The 18,305-nt window shown below is 43.8% G+C and overlaps 1 protein-coding gene across 1 annotated transcript; it reads right to left on the reverse strand.

Annotated features, from left to right (window-relative positions):
- Positions 1 to 837: 837 nt before the first annotated feature.
- On the reverse strand, positions 838 to 17,606 carry Srprb (SRP receptor subunit beta). Its single transcript, XM_028869923.2, has 7 exons — positions 17,384 to 17,606; positions 16,748 to 16,842; positions 14,502 to 14,579; positions 10,747 to 10,829; positions 4,801 to 4,937; positions 3,502 to 3,556; positions 838 to 1,889 (listed from the first exon to the last, which is right to left on the reverse strand). The coding sequence occupies exons 1-7, from the start codon at positions 17,529 to 17,531 to the stop codon at positions 1,676 to 1,678; spliced, it is 810 nt and encodes a 269-aa protein (XP_028725756.1). The 5' UTR covers positions 17,532 to 17,606; the 3' UTR covers positions 838 to 1,675.
- Between the last annotated feature and the right edge of the window lie 699 nt (positions 17,607 to 18,305).

Below are 18,305 nucleotides of genomic sequence, written 5' to 3' on the forward strand. Positions count from 1 at the left end.
CATTCCGCCAACCTCATTTCCAGCCCTGCCCAGCTCACCTTCTGCTTAAGACCATCTCCGGGCTATGAGTAAACTTACCCCTGCTCTCCATCCTTATCACCTCTTTCTGTACTGATTCTCCCAGTAAACAGAATCACTGTTACCCAGAAAAAGGCAGGAGTCAGTGAACACATGTTCTTTAACTGAAACATCTTTTTTTCCTGGGCACCTATTATGAGGTGAATATCGTTCATGCTCCATCTCACTTGACTAATATGAACAGCAGTGGCCAAAGGGTAGTAAGAATCCCAGCTGCAATACTGCTTTCCGGTTTCTGGTGGGAACTGACAGGGTCATCTCCTGACTTACCCATTTTGTAGTGTGTTTGTCTCATACACCAGAAAGAAATGTTTTAGGGTGGGGAGCCCTGAGTACTTATGCTGGAATAGCAGCGATCTCGGAGTGTGCTGTCAGCCCAAGTGACCCACAGGAGGCCATGTGGTGGCAGGCAGAGGCTTGGGCTGGGCTGCCAGGGAGCTCCCCGTGTGTTTATCCTGTGACTCTCACTGGTCCCAAGGCCAGCGCAGATGCTCTGTGCATGCTCCCAGAGCACTGCACCTCCACTCATGGAGTCTCTTTAGTGAGGCCTGTCTCCGAGTTCGAGAGGAGATGAAGAGTCTGTCTGTATACACGCAGCAGTCTGTAGGCTCAGGTAAATCTAAAGTTGACCTTTAGATTCAGCTTTAGTTCAGCTTCTGTTCTCACGTATCATTCGACTTAGTGCTTTCAGATAGACAGTTATTTATCAAGATACCAGTCGTTTGTAAAAGCAATAAAAACACAAATTTTAAGACAGCATTACTTTGAAAAGGCAAATTTCTTTAAAGCATGAATGAATACACACTTAGAAATCTACACAGTGGACTTCTCTGTCTGTGTTGTTCCACGGCTTCTGAGCTGAGGTGGCAGACACAACAGGAGCTGACCAAGTAGCACCGGCAGACAGCCCGGGGTGGGGGACAGCCCGGGGTGGGGGTGGGGCCTCACCACCCCGAGGCTGCAGCGTGCGGTCTCCCGGCTCTCCCCAGTTCCTCTAGAACACACTAAGCCATGAGTGTCTGGGGAGGTGGCTCTTACATCCATCATGTGAGGGCGACTCTAGAGGTTCCCAGCAGGCTTTTGAACCCAAACTGGAATGGAGATAAGTCACTGAGCCCATGAGGAACACACTGTCAACTGTGCCCTGTGGTTCTGAGCCTGTCTTCATTGTAACTACCTTTACACCTGAGACGTCACTAAGAACAGACAATGAATTATGCCAGAATATCAGGGGCAACTGGAAATTAACTGGTTCCACAAACAGGCAGGTCTGGTTCCAGGAAAAGAGACCGAAGCAGAGAGGCAGGGGACAAGAACTTTCCAGATCAACCTATTCTCGTGGTAAGGTCTCTCTGCTATGTCACACACTAAAGCAGTGCTACACCTTCCGAAGGGAGAACAGGAGAATTAAATAAGAAGGACTAGCTGAGAAAGGAGCTGAAAGGGAGGGACATGTACTCTCAAGCTGGTAGAACTGTTCCTAGAACACGGAGTGCTGCAGACCCATGCCTTGCCCCTCTTTATCGGCTCCACCCCAGCACAGCCCTTCCCAACTGCCAGTCAGTCACAGATGACGGTTTGCAGCCAGGGCTGCTCCTCAGGCGATCTTGGCCAGCCACTTCTCCAAGTCCTGGATGTCAGCAGTGCCGGCATCCCCTCGTCCACCCTTGGCACTGCACTCCAGGAACTCCACTTTGAGGGGCAACTGGGAGAATTCAAATTCTTTGCCTTTCTTTCCCAGCTGAGCAGGTGCAGGGCTGGAACTGTCCAGTGTGCTGGGAGCAGCAGACCGGGTGACTCGTAAGGTGTTGCTGTGGAGCAAGGGACAAGTCGGAGGCAATCCGTTAGTTCCCATTGAAGACTGATAGGCTGAAGGTCACTACTAACATGCTGACTTAATCCTTTTTATCCATGAACCACTGTTTCAAACACACAGGTGAGATGGATCCAACCTGTCTGTTTGCCAGAGCCAATGGGTTAAGAGACCCAGGTCACACCAGCTCTTTAATCCTGGGACCACTTCTAAGATCTCCTGAATAACAGCATAGAAAATACAGTTTTAAATGTATGCTGTATTATAAAAACTCAAGTTTTGGAAACTTCAGCAGAGGGAGATAGGGAGCTTTTTACTGTGAGTCTTCTTGGATAGAAAGTTCATACATCCACAAACTTCAAAGTCCCATCTATCCTGTTCATTTGTAAGGAGGAAAACCGACCCAAATAAGTCATTTTCCTGCGAGCTACTGGTCCTATTAGAGAGCAAACAGGCTGCATGCTTACTGACTTTCTGTCAGGGATTCTTTTTTTTTTTAACTGAGGATTGAACTCAGGGCCTTGTGCTTGCTAGGCAAGCGCTCTACCACCGAGCTAAAGAGCTAAATCCCCAACCCAGGGATTAATTTTTATAAATACTAGATCCGACTAAAATGGCAAGCTGGGCCCATGCCTTTAATCCCATCACTAGGGAGGCAGAGGCAGGCTGATCTCCGTGTTTGAGGACAGCCTGGTCTACACAGTGAGTTCTAAGATAGCAAGGGCTACACAGTAAGACCCTGTCTCAAAAAAAAAAACCCCAAAAAACTGTTCCTTTTACAAAAACAATAAGAAAATGTAACTGGTTTTACTGTGTTGGTCTTTTCTTCTGTGAACAAGGTTTTTAGTTCTTAGAAATCAGCACAGCACAGAAGCTTGCTAGATTCCGTAACGCTCACTGTTTATCTCACTCAACTTACAAGTTTTTCAACACTAAAAGATAAATAATATTGCCAATAGCTTGAAATCAACATAAGAAACTAGAAAACAGTAATGTAGATTTTTATATTCTTCCTAAGTGTTCTTGTTCTGTCAACAATAATTTCCAATGGCTATAATTTAAATTTTATTTTCTGGGACAGGCTTTCACTATACAGGCCAGGCAGGCTGGGATTCTTAGTCTCCCTGCTTCCCTAGTCCTGGGACTACAGCTGTGCAGGACCACACCCAGCTTCCAATGGCTTTTCATTTTTTTACTTCCCTTTTCCCCAACCCTCAGTTTTTATTTAATGTTACTATTTTGTACATATTATTTGTACCTTTGAACACTGTTTTACATGCCTTGCTGTGTGAACAAATACCTTCATTGACTGAAATAAAATTATTCTAAATGTGGTGTTTTAAGTCTTTAAAACCTTCCAACTATAAAGAGTAACAGTGATTAAAACAAAATGAACTAATGGTTTCAGTAAGTCATGAAATTTTAAAATAGCTATAAACATCTCAGTAGTTTTTATAATTCCATTAATTCTTTCATAAATTATTTAACACACATATTCCATACTAATCCTGATTATAGTTTTGATAACCATATACAACCAAAGGTGACAGACTTCAACCCTTGAAAGCTTAAGTGTCAGGACATTTTACCAGGAATACACGCACACTTACAGTTCCTTTTCAAGCTGCTGCTGAATTAACTTTGCTGATTTTGCCATTGCGATATCTGGGAAAAAATAAGAGCATTGTTGTAGTTTAAACCAGAATGTGTCTTTTCCCTGAACTTCTAGCACAGATAGAAAATCCCTATTTATACCAGGAAGTTCATCTCCCATCCCTTTGTTAAATCATGCTTTATTGCTATTTCTTTCTCTGTCAAAGTAAATGCTGTATTTGTGGTTTTTTGAAAAAATGCTTTAAAGCATTAAATGCAATAAAACATTGTTTTAGTGATATAATGACCTTGAAACTAATTAAGTTTTCCACACCATACAAGCCTTTGAATACTTCACTTGTCCAGTCAATCTAAAGAAAGCAAGCTTACCAGCACTGTGACTGACAGTTGATAAGAACTTTCAGCACACACTACCTTAGCTCCCGCACACAGCCAGCTAATACTAAGATGCTGTGGTGAGCAGGAAGTACACTAGGTTAGAAACCAGCCCGGGAGGGCACAAAGCCCAAGCCAAATCAGTCCTGACTGCCCTCCTTACACAAAATAGAGAAAGAGGTGAGAGCTGGGGCTGGAGAGATGGCTCAGCGATAAGAGCACTGACTGCTCTTCCCGAGGTCCAGGTTCGATTCCCAGGACCCACATAGCAGCTCACAACTGTTTGTTACTCCAGTCCCAGCAGATCCAAAGCCCTCTTCTAATTTCCTCAGGCACTAGGTATGTACATTGTTCAGACATACATACAGGCAAAACACTCATACACATAAATTTTTTTTTTTAAATAACACCCACAGCAGGTATTAGGATTTAAAAAAATCACTTCTGAAAAATGCTTCAGGCTCTTAAGAAGACGTGGAAGAGCTCTGAAAGACTACCTATCCTGCGTTACTTGAACTGGTCTCAGAATTGAAGCCTGGCTGATCTGAGTGTGAGTACCCAGAGAAGGGGCTGCAATTTCCTCTGGTGGAACTACTCAGTGGTAAAGCGTGTTTGGAGGAGAGACCCCAACAATCTCTCCAGAACAGACAGTATGCAGCCTCACAAACTAACATTTAGTGAAGTAAAATAATTTCTAATCTTTAAAATAAAAAACACTGTATAAAGGGTATAACAACACAGCCCCATGGCTGCCAGCCCTTAGGACAGCCTGGTAAAAAGACTGGGAAAGTAACAGAAATAGATTAAGATTGAATCCCTTAGTTTCTGAACACCCCGCCCCCCACACTCAATATTAACAACTGCAGGTAAATGAGCTAACAGCAATCCCACACCAACCCACTGCCATCGCCAGGAAGCACCTTGCTTATTGCAGGCTATTAAGAAGGAGGGTGTGTTCTTCAGACCCATGCTGTCGATGAGGACCTGATACAGAAACTCGGCCACATCTTTCACCTCCCGCTGGAACGTGGCACTATCCACCACGAACACCACAGCCCTGCGGGGACAGTGAAGGGAAGAGGCACATGAGCACACACAGTAAACAGGATCTCTGATCACTCTAGACTCAGCCCCGTCATACAAACACACAAGTAGCGCACACACACCTTGACATCGACATCATCATCATCACTATAATATAATAAAGCTGTTAAGAAACTAAAAGGGCTGGGAGGTGGTGGCACACGCCTTTAATCCCAGCACTCGGGAGGCAGAGGCAGGCGAATCTCTGTGAGTTCGAGGCCAGCCTGGGCTACCAAGTGAGTCCCAGGAAAGGCACAAAGCTACACAGAGAAACCCTGTCTCGAAAAAAAAAAAAAAAAAAAAAAAAAAAAAAAGAAACTAAAAGGACACTGGAAATACAAGAAATGACATCTGCTCTCAAGAACCGGGAAATCATCCGACAGCCCACCACGGAGTAAAAACAAAGAGGAAGACATCTGAACAGGACCCAGTGGAAGACTAAAGGATGATGGGAAGCTGAACTGACCAAACAGACACACAAACTAGGCACAGACTGTGGCTAGAGGAGTATGCTGACAATACAAATAAATAAAGGAGAAATTCGGAGGGGTGAGTCAGGGAAAGCCAGGTCAGAGATGACAGACACACTGACCTGGAAAGTTTTCCTGGCCTACAAAGACTACGGGTGCCTAAGTGGAAGAGCGACAACTCCTGAGAGGGTAAGTCAAGGAGAAGTACCAGCACGTGGGGCCTAACCTCAGGCAACAACAGTAACAATCATCCCAAACCAGAAACAAAGCCATCAGGGGTAATGCATGGGAACTAAAGACAACAGGTCCTAGGGTCAGGGGCTTGGAGGCCCAGATGGAGAGAGACGTGCTATGGCTAACAGGCCCCGGGCAGCCACACCAAACCCCTGCACAAAGCCTCCAGTTCAAAGGCGGTCTAATGGAGGCTGTGGTTAGAAAACATTTCCAAAGGAACCGAACACCTCGTCGTCTCCAATGCCTCACAGCTATCGTGCAGCAGTTGACAAAGTTCCCCCTGGAGTGAGAGCCCTACGCAGAAGATTACAGAAAAACTGGGCCAGATTCATCAAAGCTCCATGACACCAACAGATGGAAGTAACTCTGTCTGGAGTCTACCCTTTCCTCCTAAAACAACAAAGACTGTCAGCCTCATCAGTGACACCCATTCCCTTGAAGGAGGGGTTCTGGATCAAAACAGATGAAAATACGCAATTACAAGAGGGGATACCCAGAAGCCCCAAACTGGACTCACGGAGATGCAGCTCGGCTGGTAGAATGCTCGCACAGTAAGCACAAAGCCTTAGATCCCATCCCAGCCAGCCTAAAGCCAGGCCAATCCCATGCCTGTAATCCTAGCACCAAGGAGGTAGAGGCAGGAGATCAGAAACTCAAGGTCAGCTTTGGCTAAATAATGAGTGCAAGGCCAGTCTGAACTGAGTGAGAGCCCGCCTTCAAAAAAACAAGGCCATAATAATAAAATATGTTTAAAATTATTGTAGAGGATAACAAGAAACAAAAAGAAACAGGTGGACTTTTAAAGGGTATATTTAAAAGACTACATTATAAAAATAGTATATGTAATTAGCAACTCAGTAGAAACTGAAGCAGAGATGACTTAGCTGAAAGATCACAGCAAACGCAACACAATCTGAGGGGCTCACACAACACTCAAGGGAAAAGGCCTTGTTAGATAAACTAGCAAAGAGATGGCAGAGAAGGATCAAATAACGTCAGCAGAGTCCCAGGCTGAGACAAGTAAGCGCAGACAGTGCCATCTGTTGGCATCACAGGGTTTGATGAATCTGGCCCAATTTTTATGCTAATCTTTTTTCTCTGTTTTTTTTTTTTTTTAAAGATTTATTTATTATGTATACAGAGGAGGGAGCCAAATCTCATTACAGATGGTTGTGAGCCATCATGTGGGTGCTGGGAATTGAACTCAGGACCTCTGGAAGAGCGGTCGGTGTTCTTAACCTCTAAGCCATCTCTCCAGCCCTATGCTAAGCTCTTACTTATTCCAGCAGTGTCCACTCTCGCCCTGTAGCTATGAGGCATGGAAGCCAGGTGTTTCCATTTCTTTCGGAATTATTTTCCAGCTGTAGCCTCCATTAGACTGCTGTTGAATGGGAGGCTTTGTGCAGCGGTTGGTCCAGTTGCCCAGGGCCCGTTAGCCACTGCACTTGAACAGATGATAATGTCCTTTAACGCAGGGTGGTACACTTGAATTCCAAACACCACGAAACCAAAGGCAGATGTCCCATAGGGAAATGACACTGAGAAAAACAGAACTTGAAAGGAAGGAGCAGAATTTGGCAACGAGCAAAGAAATCACAGCCAGCAGGTCCACTTAAGTAACTATTGGATATAAGAGAAGTAGCAATCAATCCCTGGCCGTTACAGAGGGGCATCCCCAAATAACAGAAGGTCTGGGGAAGATCAAAACACAGGCGCTTACAGTTCACCAAAAGGAAAGGAGTACTGATTGGATACTGCAGTTTACTGTTTAAAATGGGGCAGGAATCTATCGAGTAAAAATAATATACTTTTAAGTCAGCAGATGGGGAAAGAATCGTAAGTAGAAGGTAGAATGTTTTAAAATGTCCCGTGGAGCCCAAGAGAGGGCTCAGCAGATAAGAGCAGGAAGGTTAGGTTCCCGGCACCCACATCAGGCAGCTTACAACTGTTTCTAACTCCCGTCTAGGGGATCCAGCACCATGTTCTGGCCCTTCAGGCACCTGTACATACATGATGCACAAACATATACATAGGCACATGCACATAAATTTTTTTAAAAAATCTGAGAAAAAGAAAAAGTCACATACCATAGTAAAAGTATTTTCAACTCCCTTGTATTATGACTGAAGTTTCTGTGAACTTAGTTTTATCTTTATATGCTACATACTCTATTGATTTAAGACACTTGGATAACAGTATAACTATACTACAAACTGTAAATTAACAATAGAAAAAAAACTGGTTTTGAGATAGTTTCACTAAATTGTATAGGCAGGCCTCAAACTTGCCATCCCCCTGCCTCAGTCTCCTCCGCAGTGTGTGTCACAGTGCTCAACCAGAGGGAAAAGAACACCCAATTATGGCCAAATTTAGCAGTTCTAGATATGTCTCAGTTGTCTGAGGAATAAAAATCACATTCTTGTCGATGACAAACTGCTCGTCACCATCTTTCTGTGGCAGGAAGGAATGACAAAGTCTAAGTCTAGAATGCTCAACAAAAAGGAAGCCAGGACACCATCAGTCAGAACCATGAATACCTCAGGCACAATACTGCCAATTAAACTATCACAACATATCTCCAAGATGCTTTCCAGATTCAGCATTAAAATATGCCTTCACGTCACTGAAATGGATCATACAAATTCACCTCTTTAGTTTTTAATCAGTATTAGATAGCAAACATGAAGAAAGCATTTAAACTAGAGCGTACAAATTTTAGGAAAGAATTCAAGAATCAATTGACAGGACGACTTACACTAAAAATAGTTCTTGAGGCACTATTTTAATGTAATTCAAGAACAGACTTACTGGGCCGCCATGCTGCCTCTAGCTTTTTATACAATGGAGGTAAGGACAGTTTCCATACCATGGTTCCTATAAAGTGGACGGCTCCAAACCCACCAGTGGAAAAATACCCAGCAAACAACTTACAAGGCTGCTTGTAAGAGCATGCCACTCCTGTAGGGGTGAGGAAACCTCATCATCCCAAGCCTGGTACTGTGACACTCTACTCAACTCTGAGCCTCAGACTCCCAGTCAGCAGCTGGTGTAGAAATTGCCTGGGACTTCAAGACAGACCAGCACTTTGGGAGTACAACTACTAGTGCTTTACAGGAGCCAAGCCAGGCCTCTCTGGCTGGCCTTTTTGAAGACACCAGTTGTGCGCTATCCATGTGTAATCGGAGTTTTTCTGTCCCAACTGCCCAGTCCCAAATAACTGACTCAGAGGCCGAATATAAATTATAAATGCTTGGCCAATAGCTCAGGCTTGTTACTAACTAGCTTTTATATTTAAGTTAACACATATTCCTTATTTACACTCTGCCACATAGCAGTACCTTATTTATTAGCATGGCACATTCATCTCCTGCTCCGTGTCTGGCTGGCACCTCCTGACTCAGCCCTTCTCCTTCCCATCATCCTTAGTTTGGTGCCCCCCCCCCATACTTCCTGCCTGGCTATTGGCCAATCAGCGTTTTATTAAACCAATTCAAGTGACAAATCTGTACAGTGTACAAGAGGATTATTCCACAGCATCCATGCAAACAATTAGCAGTTATGCCCAAAGATATCCAGCTAGCATGCCACTGCACTATGTGCAAAACATGCTTAAGAATCTACAAGAAACCAGGTGGTGGTGGCGCACACCTTTAATTCCAGCACTCAGGAGGCAGAGGCAGGCAGATCTCTGTGACTTTGAGGCCAGCCTGGTCTACAAAGCGAGATCCAGGACAGGCTCCAAAGGTACACAGAGAAACCCTGTCTCAAAAAACAAAAAAAAAAAAAAAAAAAAAAAAAAAAAAAAAAAAAAAATAAGGGAATTTCTTCTTGATGGCAAAGAAAGAAAGAAAAAGGGGGGGGGGAGACTTGCTAGATGTGGTGGCACACATCTGTAATCCCAGCACTTAGGATAATTAGAAGTTCAAGGTCATCCTGAACTACATGAGACTCTCACAAAGCCAAAACCAAGCAAGCAGGCAGGCAGGAAGGAAAAGATACTTAGTTTACATACATACAATACCTGGAAGGCTGGGGCAAAAAGAGCTTACAGTTCAGGGCCAGCCTGGGCTACCTGAGCTCGAGAGATACTGCCACCTTATCAAAACAAAAGAAAACCAAAAGGAGTAATGTTTTGAGCTTAGCATTTTCTAGGATCCATCCTAGCCTTAAAAATTCCTTTTCCAAAAAAAAAAAAAAAAAACACAAAAAAAAAAACCTCAGAAGTAACTGCTAATGAGCATATGGTTTCTTTGGGGATAATGAAAATATTTTGCAATTAATTGATTGCAATAGTTGCACAGTCCTGTAAATGTAATGCAAACCAATAAACTGTACTAGCCAAAAAAAAAAATTCCTTTTCCAGCCTGGTGGTGGTACATGCCTTTAATCCCAGCACTCAGGAAGGCAGAGGCAGGCAGATCTACAAAAGGCCAGCCTGGTCTACAAAACGAGTTCCTGGATAGCAGGGCTACACAGAGAAACCCTGTCTCAAAAAAATCAAAAACCAATCAAACAAAATTCCTTTTCCAGATTCTAATAGCTCCAACATATCTTTAAACATATCTTCAGAGGTAAGGGCCAGAGACATGGTTCAACAGTTCAGTGTGTGTTCAGCTCTTGCAGAGGAACTGAGTTCAGTTCCCAGCACCTACCTTTGAAAGTTCACAACCACTTGTAACCCCAGGTCCAGGATATTCAACATCCTCCTCTGGCCTAGGCATGTACCTGCACACAGGTACACATATACCACCTCACATCCATATAGCTAAAAATAAAACATTATTTTTTAAACAGTATCTTCAGAGTTACCACGAAATTTAATCATGTTAACGGGAGTAACACTCCCTGAGCAACACTCCCTGAGAAACTCTCCTTAAGCCATCCCCCAGCTTCATGATCCTAGTACCCCAATGGCCTACTACAGGTGTATGACCTTTCCACCCCAGAGCACCATGGTGTCAGCATCTTCTTTTGTTTTGTTTTTTGGCATCAGAAACTTAACAGAGGATGCAGCATGAGTGGATGCCAACAACACAGAATAGACTTGAACAAACCCATGTCACTTCCTCCCTAACTTACCTGGCTGAAGACTTAAAGCGATCTAAGAACTGAAGCCTCAAGCTCTCATGTCCAGGGAGGTCAATCAAAGTCAGGCTATTGCCCTGAGGACAGCAAGAGTGAGATCAAGTCAGCATTTGGTCCAGTTCCAGGTTCACAGGATAATATCACCATCAGAACATGGGCAGCACACTGGTGCTGCACTAATGAATCAAGCAGATAGTGATGTCTGTGGAGCACTTCCTAACAGTAAACACTGATGAAGAACACAGTGCTTGCCTAGGATGCATGAGGCACAGAAAAAAAGGGGGGAGGGGGCTGGGGAAGAGAGGTCAGTTAGTAAAAAAGATCTGAGTTTTAGTTTAAAAGCCTACATAAAAAAATAAATAAAAAATAAAAAGGCCCAGTGTGGTGGTACTTCACCCAGCACTGGAGAAGCAGAGACAAGCAGATCCTTGAAGCTCTCTGATCAGCCAGCCTAGCCTACTTTGTAAGTTCCAGGACAGTGAAAGACAATGTCTCAAAAACCAATGTGTATGGTATCCTCAAGAACCACATACCCAAGCTTGATCCCTGCACACATACCTGCACTCCCCACATTACTGTCCCATACATACATACATACATACAATCATACATATATACATACATAAATAAACAAAACAATGGCCAAAGCTCTGGCAATGAAACAGTAAGCATAGTTCCTGACATGACATGAATTATGAGGGAACAATGCAATATAAAATTATGTAAGATGTATAAAATTACAATGTTAATACATTCTTTTTTTTTTGGGTTTTTTTTTTTTTTTTTTTTGACTTTTCTGTGTGTTTGTTTTGAACTATTTAAGTGGCTTGATCAGAGATCCCTACTTGCTCTGATGCTGGATTAAAGCGTGCACACGACCCCACATGTTAATACATTCTAGTTTGTTTGTTTGATTTTTGTTTGTTGGTTGGTTTTTTGAGATAGGGTTTTACTATGTAGCTCCTGGAACTCACTCTGTAGAGTTAGGCTGGCCTCAAACTCAGAGATCTGCCTGTCCCCTGCTCCCGAATGCTCGGATTAAAGATGTGCAACACCCCCCCCCCACACACACACACACCCCTGGCTTAATAAATGTTCTTAAGAGAATAGAGACACCTTACTGTCTGAAGGATTAATAAGCATGGTCTACCCAAGGCTTAGGAAATACACCAATATGAATATAAGCAAACCTATATACACAAATAATGTAGTTAAAAACATACAATTTATAGTACACATTACAATTAATGAGATTCTCAATCTTAATGAGATATCCATAATTTTGACTTCTGAGTTTTAGATATTGTATAATAGATACACCATTTATTTGTTCCAACGCTGTCAGTATCTTGTTCCAATTCCTGGTCCCCTACTGAGGAAACTCACTATACACCCTAGGAGGTGCTAGTCACCATGCTAGGACCTCATCCTTGGAACATATGTTATTGTAGACAGAAATGACAAGAGTATCAGGTGTGGTCTGGTACATGTATCAGAACCATCCATCATTTCTCACACTGACCTTATCCTCAACCAATAATGACCAGGGTGTCTGCAGGAGGAAGTCAGTACCACATATAGACCACTGAACCCTCTGGATTCACTATGCCCTTTTGGGTAGCCTGCCCAGACCTTCACTGACAAACATGTCTAATAGCTTTGCTGCTTTATGTGCTGGTAAGAGCCCGGAGAGCACACTGGGGTCTAGCTGTTTCTGAAGCAGCACTAGCACTGAACCACACGGTGTTAGTGATCCAGAAGACATCACTGAGTACATTACTGCTTAGACTGGAGCAGACACCAGGGAGCAGGACAAGAGACAGGAAGAAGGGATGAGTGTTCTTTATGTTCAACAAAGCACAGTGCAGGCTCATATGCCTAAGGGAACGTTGCCTATCAACTTTAATAAAGTATTTAAAATCATTTAACCCAACATAAAGTATTATTTCAGATTAATTTATTTTTATTTATGTGTATGTATGTATAAGTAGTATGTACATGTATATGTGGGTGACAGTGAGGACCAGAAAGGGGTGTTACATTTCCTTGAGCTGAAATTACAGGCAGCTGTGAACTATGGGATGTGGGTACTAAAAACTAAACTCCCAGTACCCTGGAAGAACAACAAGTGCTCTTAACTGTTGAGGCCCAGAATCAAGCCACAAAAATCCACCAATACCAAGCCACCCTGGAACACCACCTCCCCACTGCCCCCCAAGAAACCATATATGCTCTGTACCCTGTTCTGTTTGCTGCTGCTTCTCACCTAGAGGCAGCCACCCTCCTGGATTCTTCCTTCCCAATAAATCTCAAGTGAGGTTTGTTGTGTAGGGTGACATTTTCGCTGGAGAGAGCCAGAGCAGACTGGAGCAGAACTGTTAGCACTTTTGCTGGGGAAGTTTTCCCCAGCAGGGCAGAGTTGTTAACACTCGGGGGGACCTAAGCAGAGCTGTAACACCTCTCCAGAGCAGAGCTGTGACAACCTCGCTGGGAAAACCCTCCCCTTGCTGGAGCAGAGTTGTTACACTTGCATTGGGAACCTTTCCCTGGAGGAGGGCTGTAAGCTGCTACGCTTACAGTGACCTTGTGGTATTCCTGGCTCCTAACTGCCAGGAGACCTTTTCATCCAAGCTGCAATGCTTACAATGAGACCTTGTCTTAATAATAATAATAACAATAACAATAATAATAATAATAATAATAAAGTTCTGGATCAGAGAAGTACCATTGTAGAAAAAAAAAGTTGTCAAATGGTTGATCCTTTTATTTTCTGACAGTGCTTAATTCTTAAGGCACCAAAAAGGGGAAGAACAGGGTCTCCAAACTCAGAACTCTAATTCATCCATCACCTATCCTTCCATCCCTAATCGGCCACTGAGCCCTCAGCCCTCCCTCACCACAGCTGTTAGCCTTGTAATCAGCTTGGCAGTTACCATCTGCACCCTGCAGCTACACAGGCATGCAACAAGCCATTCTTCTCATTCTTTGGGGGTATTTTTGAAATGTACAATATATATCCATCACAACAATGCTCATAAAAGCAAAAGATTGTAATGACACTAAATATTAACAATGTTCTGACTAAAAATCTAATTATGAGACAGCTTCTAAAGAAGTCTGGGTAGCAGAGACAGAAAGGGAAAACTACTTTTAAGCAAATGATTAGCCTATGTATTGCCTCTTGTAACAGAAAAAGACCCAATGCCCACTGAAACTCATAGTAAAGATTGGCAAGGGCAGATCGGCTAGGAAGACTATGTTTTTCATAAAAGTAGGCTACAAATGATACCTACATCCTCGGACTACTCCACTCAGGAAGGTCCTTCCTTGACATGCCAGGGTGCTAGTTAGCTTTGTCAACTTGACGCAGCTTACAGTCATCTGAGAGGAGAAACCTCAACAGAAGAAGTCCCATCAGATTGGCCTGTGGGCATGTCAGTGGGGTCATTTTCTTGATTGCTACTTGATATAAGAGGGCCCAGCCCGATGTGGGAGGTTTCATTTTGAGGCAGCTGGTTCAGGGCTATGAAGAAATCAAGCTAAGTAAACTAAAGAGTGGGCCAGAAAGCAGAATTTCTACATGGCTCCTGCTTTCAGGTTCCTGCCTTGATTTCCCTTAATAATGGATTATGACCTGGGAGTGTAAACCAGATTAAACCCTTTCCACCCCAATTTGCTTCTGGTCAGAGTATTTTCTAGAATTCACAGTAAGAAGAGTATCAGATTCTAAAACATTCCAGATACCTTACCCTGTTATTGTTGACTTTGTATGCAGCAGAACTGTCAGTAATGGAAGTCTGTGTGTCTCTGTAGTGGCCAGTTAGCAACTGTAAAAAAACAAGATGGACAAGACCTGGGTAAGCACACTACAATAACACCAAACCCAATTTAAAGAATAACATTTTAATTCTCTCAAGCATAAGGTCAAATGAATGAATGCTACTTGAAATAGCTGAAAAGGATCGTACTGATTTATTTTTAACCTGTAGAAAAATATATAATTAATTATGGGCTTTATTCCTCTTTTTTGCAGTGCTGGTGATCTAACCCAAAGCCTCAGACATGCTTCAAAAGCAACTCTAACAATGGGTGACACCCTTGGCTAAATACTATTTTCTTCAAACTACAGCAAGGGTTCAAATTCACTGACCTGTAAACATTTAAACTACCAAAACCAATTCAAGGCCTGAGGAGATGTGCAAGCCTGCCAATCTGAGTTCAGATCTTCTGAACCCATATAAAAGCAGATCTAGTGATGCGCACATTCATAGCTCTAGTACTCTGGTGGGAGGAGGTGTCAGGAGAATTTCCAGAAATTCAGACCTGCTAACCTGGCACAGCAATGAGAGAAAACCAACACCTGTCATCCTCTGACCTCCATGGATGTGACAGGGCACGCACGTATGTACATACCAGCACTCACACACATGAACACACACACAAAGGACTAAATATAATTTGTACCCTCCAAAGGCAGAGTGGAAATTCTCCATAGTAAAACATGCTCAGTTAAAAAAAAAAATACTGGCTATATAAAGCTAAGTATTAGTAAAAGGAAGCCTCATCAGCTTAAACTACCAAAGGAGGATCATTTTTGTCATGTCTTTGATAATGCTGAGTTGCTCAGAACTGGCCATGCTGCGACTATTTCATGTCCCAACAAAGGTTATTGGGCTTCCTTTATTCTTTCATTGATTGCTTAGATTTAAGAAAGTGATAAAGAAGATTAATAAAGCAGGCTAAACTTAAAAGCAAATGCCTATAGCCATTATATTCTGGTTAGCCCAAGAAACTGACATGCATCCTTTAACATGTGTATGTGTACTCTGGAGGCTGACATTGGGAGTCGTTCCTCTCCACCTTGAGGCTGTGGTCTCTCACTGAACCTGGAGTTCACCAACCAGCAAGGCTGGCCAGCAGCAAGGAATTCCAGGGATCCACTGTGTGTCTACTGGGATGACTGACGGGCACCTCTGGGCCTGGCTTTTAGGTGGGTTCCAGAGATCCAAACTCAGGCCCTCACTTTACCAGGCAAGCACTATGGACTGGGTCACCTCCCCAGCCCCTGATCATATATTCTTAACCATATCACCTGCCTCAGCAAAGAAGTTGCCCATGCCACTGACAAGTCAAGTCCAGCATCCAGCTTCAACATTTCCCTCTCATGCTTTATACTAAAAAACCTATCAGCCAACGTACATGTCACATTCAGCGACAGTGAACTTACTGAGGAATCAGCAGCCTGGGATGCAAATGCCTTTGCCCAGTCTTGGCCCAGCTGCAATCCCAATGCTGCTGCACAGAGTGTTTGGTGAGAACCACTGAGCTATACAGAACTCACAACACAGTTTACAAATGAGTAAAATATATTGTTTTGCATTTTAGAGCAGATTAAGGATGCTAAAGTGATTTAAAAAAAAAAAAAGTGTATGCAAATATTCCAAAATTCAAAACATCCAAAATCTGAAACAACAACGAAAAGTCTCTGGTAAGCTCTCAAAAGGGTTAATTACCCAACAATAACTCTTCTGGCATCTTCACCCACAGAAATATATTTACATAAGACCTTATAGTAAGGGCTAAATGTGTGCATGTGTGGAGGGGTGGTTACAGGTTTTCCTAGAGTCTTTTTGTATTCCCATGTAAGAAAAAAATTAACTCCCAGGGCTGGAGGAGGGTCAGCTAAGTTGGTTAAGAACACATACTGCTCTTGTAAGGGGCCTGAGTTCAATTCCTAGCATCCACATCAGGCAGCTCACTCCACCGAATGAATATACACATCTGGCCTCCACAAGCACAGGCACGCATGTGCACATACCCACAAGCATACATATAATTAAAAAAAGAAAAGACCTTAAAATACATAAAATATTTTTTAAAACTTGTTCCAAACTTGCTTAGTTTCCTGTACCAAATAAGCCACAAGAGGACAGGAATACTGAAACGTCATGACAATTTCTATTACGTTTAACAGAGGTGGAAATCAAAGCATTACCCTGACAAACAGCAACGTTTTCCCAGAGTCACAAAGCCCAACGAAGAGAACAGCCCTCTGACTGCTCTTTCTGCTCCAGATGAACTTCCAGAAAACTGCAGGTAAGAGAAAAACAGCCTTCATTTTCAAGGGCATTAACAGGCATTTACGACAAAACAACGCATTCATTGTTATAACCCATGAGAGTCGTTGTAATAGTTAGGAACCCTCTGAGTGCCAGCCACATCGACTGTCAGCTTTTCCACACCTATGTCCCTCATCCCAACTGTGGAGACTTCAAGTACCTACAGAACGATGAATTTTGAAGAAAAAAAATTAATGGCTTGCTAAATTGATTTGAGGATCTCGACTCTACTCTTAGCACCCCAGTAGCCCAGAGCCCAGCTCACAGATACAAGCAGCTCAAAGTTGGTGTGAGCGATGGAGGCGGACGCACTCGGCGCTCAAGCACACGGGGGAGCCTCCGGCACTCCTGTCCTCAGAACCAGGTCACTTCGGAGTCCCCGTTCGACGCTGCTGGGTTCTGGAGGGCGGATGGCAGAAGAGGGGAGCCTCGCCGCCCGCCTCCCAGGCCTGCTGCAGCGCCGAGCCCCAACTCCGCCACCCCGCCTTCGGCGCGACCGCCCGCCACCTCACCCAGCGTCAGCAGGACCGCGAGCAGCGCCACCGCCGCGGAGAGCAGCGTCGGATCCCTCTGCTGCAGCTCCTGCCGCAAGGAATCGAGGTAAGGCTGGAAGGCGCCCCCGGCGCCGTCCCCCACACGCCGGGTATCCGCGGAAGCCATGAGGAAGGTGAGTTGTCTTCCCGGTCCGCCTAAGCAACGTGGCCCTAGACTCCGGGCTGCGATAGGGCGCGGAGCATCACGGGAGTAGTAGTTCGTAGGTGGGGGGCGGGGGGGGGAGTGTCTTCCCGCCTGCCGGCCGTGAGGAGCTCCAAGTGCCTGATGGGAGTTGGAGTTTTTTAGTTTCTACAAACCGATTAACTGGTCTACGGATACAACTTCATGCTTTGGGATATGTATTTATCAACTCTTGTCTTATTTGTGCGTTCCCCCCCCACGCCCTTACATTTTAAATTTTATCTTTGGAGAATTTCATACACAAATATGTGTTTTAGTCAAATCCACCCCTCTACGCCCATTTCTTTTTGATTTTTGAAAGAACGATGAATTTAAGCGAAGTTAGTGGCTTGCAAAATTTCATTTGAGGATTTCTACTCTGCCTTTACACGGGATGAGACTTGTGAAACGTTTTACCAGAGTATAGTGTGGCAAGAGATGTCACAGGTCGGCCATTTGAGGCCTGGGGTAGACGAGTTCGCCCAGTTTCTCAAGAGAACTTAATTTATAAAAGATTTTCATGGGAAATCTTCTACTTAAGATTTCAGCAGGTAATCGAAAACATTAAAAAAAAAAAATGTGTGCTCGAATTTAAAAACACCTCTACGGGTCAGGAGTGGCCAAGCCTAGAGGGCTCTGTTTGCAGTCTCTGTCATTAAGCATGTGTGTGATTTACAGTATAGGTTTGACTGGGTGATGACATGAGAAGTCAATGTTCCT

Source organism: Peromyscus leucopus, chromosome 7, assembly GCF_004664715.2.
Source record: "Peromyscus leucopus breed LL Stock chromosome 7, UCI_PerLeu_2.1, whole genome shotgun sequence".
NCBI classification, from domain to species: domain Eukaryota; kingdom Metazoa; phylum Chordata; class Mammalia; order Rodentia; family Cricetidae; genus Peromyscus; species Peromyscus leucopus.

Excerpts from the sequence above, each read along its gene's own strand:
- Srprb (XM_028869923.2), bottom strand. The coding sequence starts at position 17,531 with ATGGCTTCCGCGGATACCCGGCGTGTGGGGGACGGCGCCGGGGGCGCC. Across the intron at positions 16,843-17,383 it reads CGCGGTCCTGCTGACGCTGG|TTTTCTGGAAGTTCATCTGG; the intron begins GTGAGGTGGCGG and ends TCTTACCTGCAG. Across the intron at positions 10,830-14,501 it reads ACAAAGTCAACAATAACAGG|GGCAATAGCCTGACTTTGAT; the intron begins GTAAGGTATCTG and ends TGCTGTCCTCAG.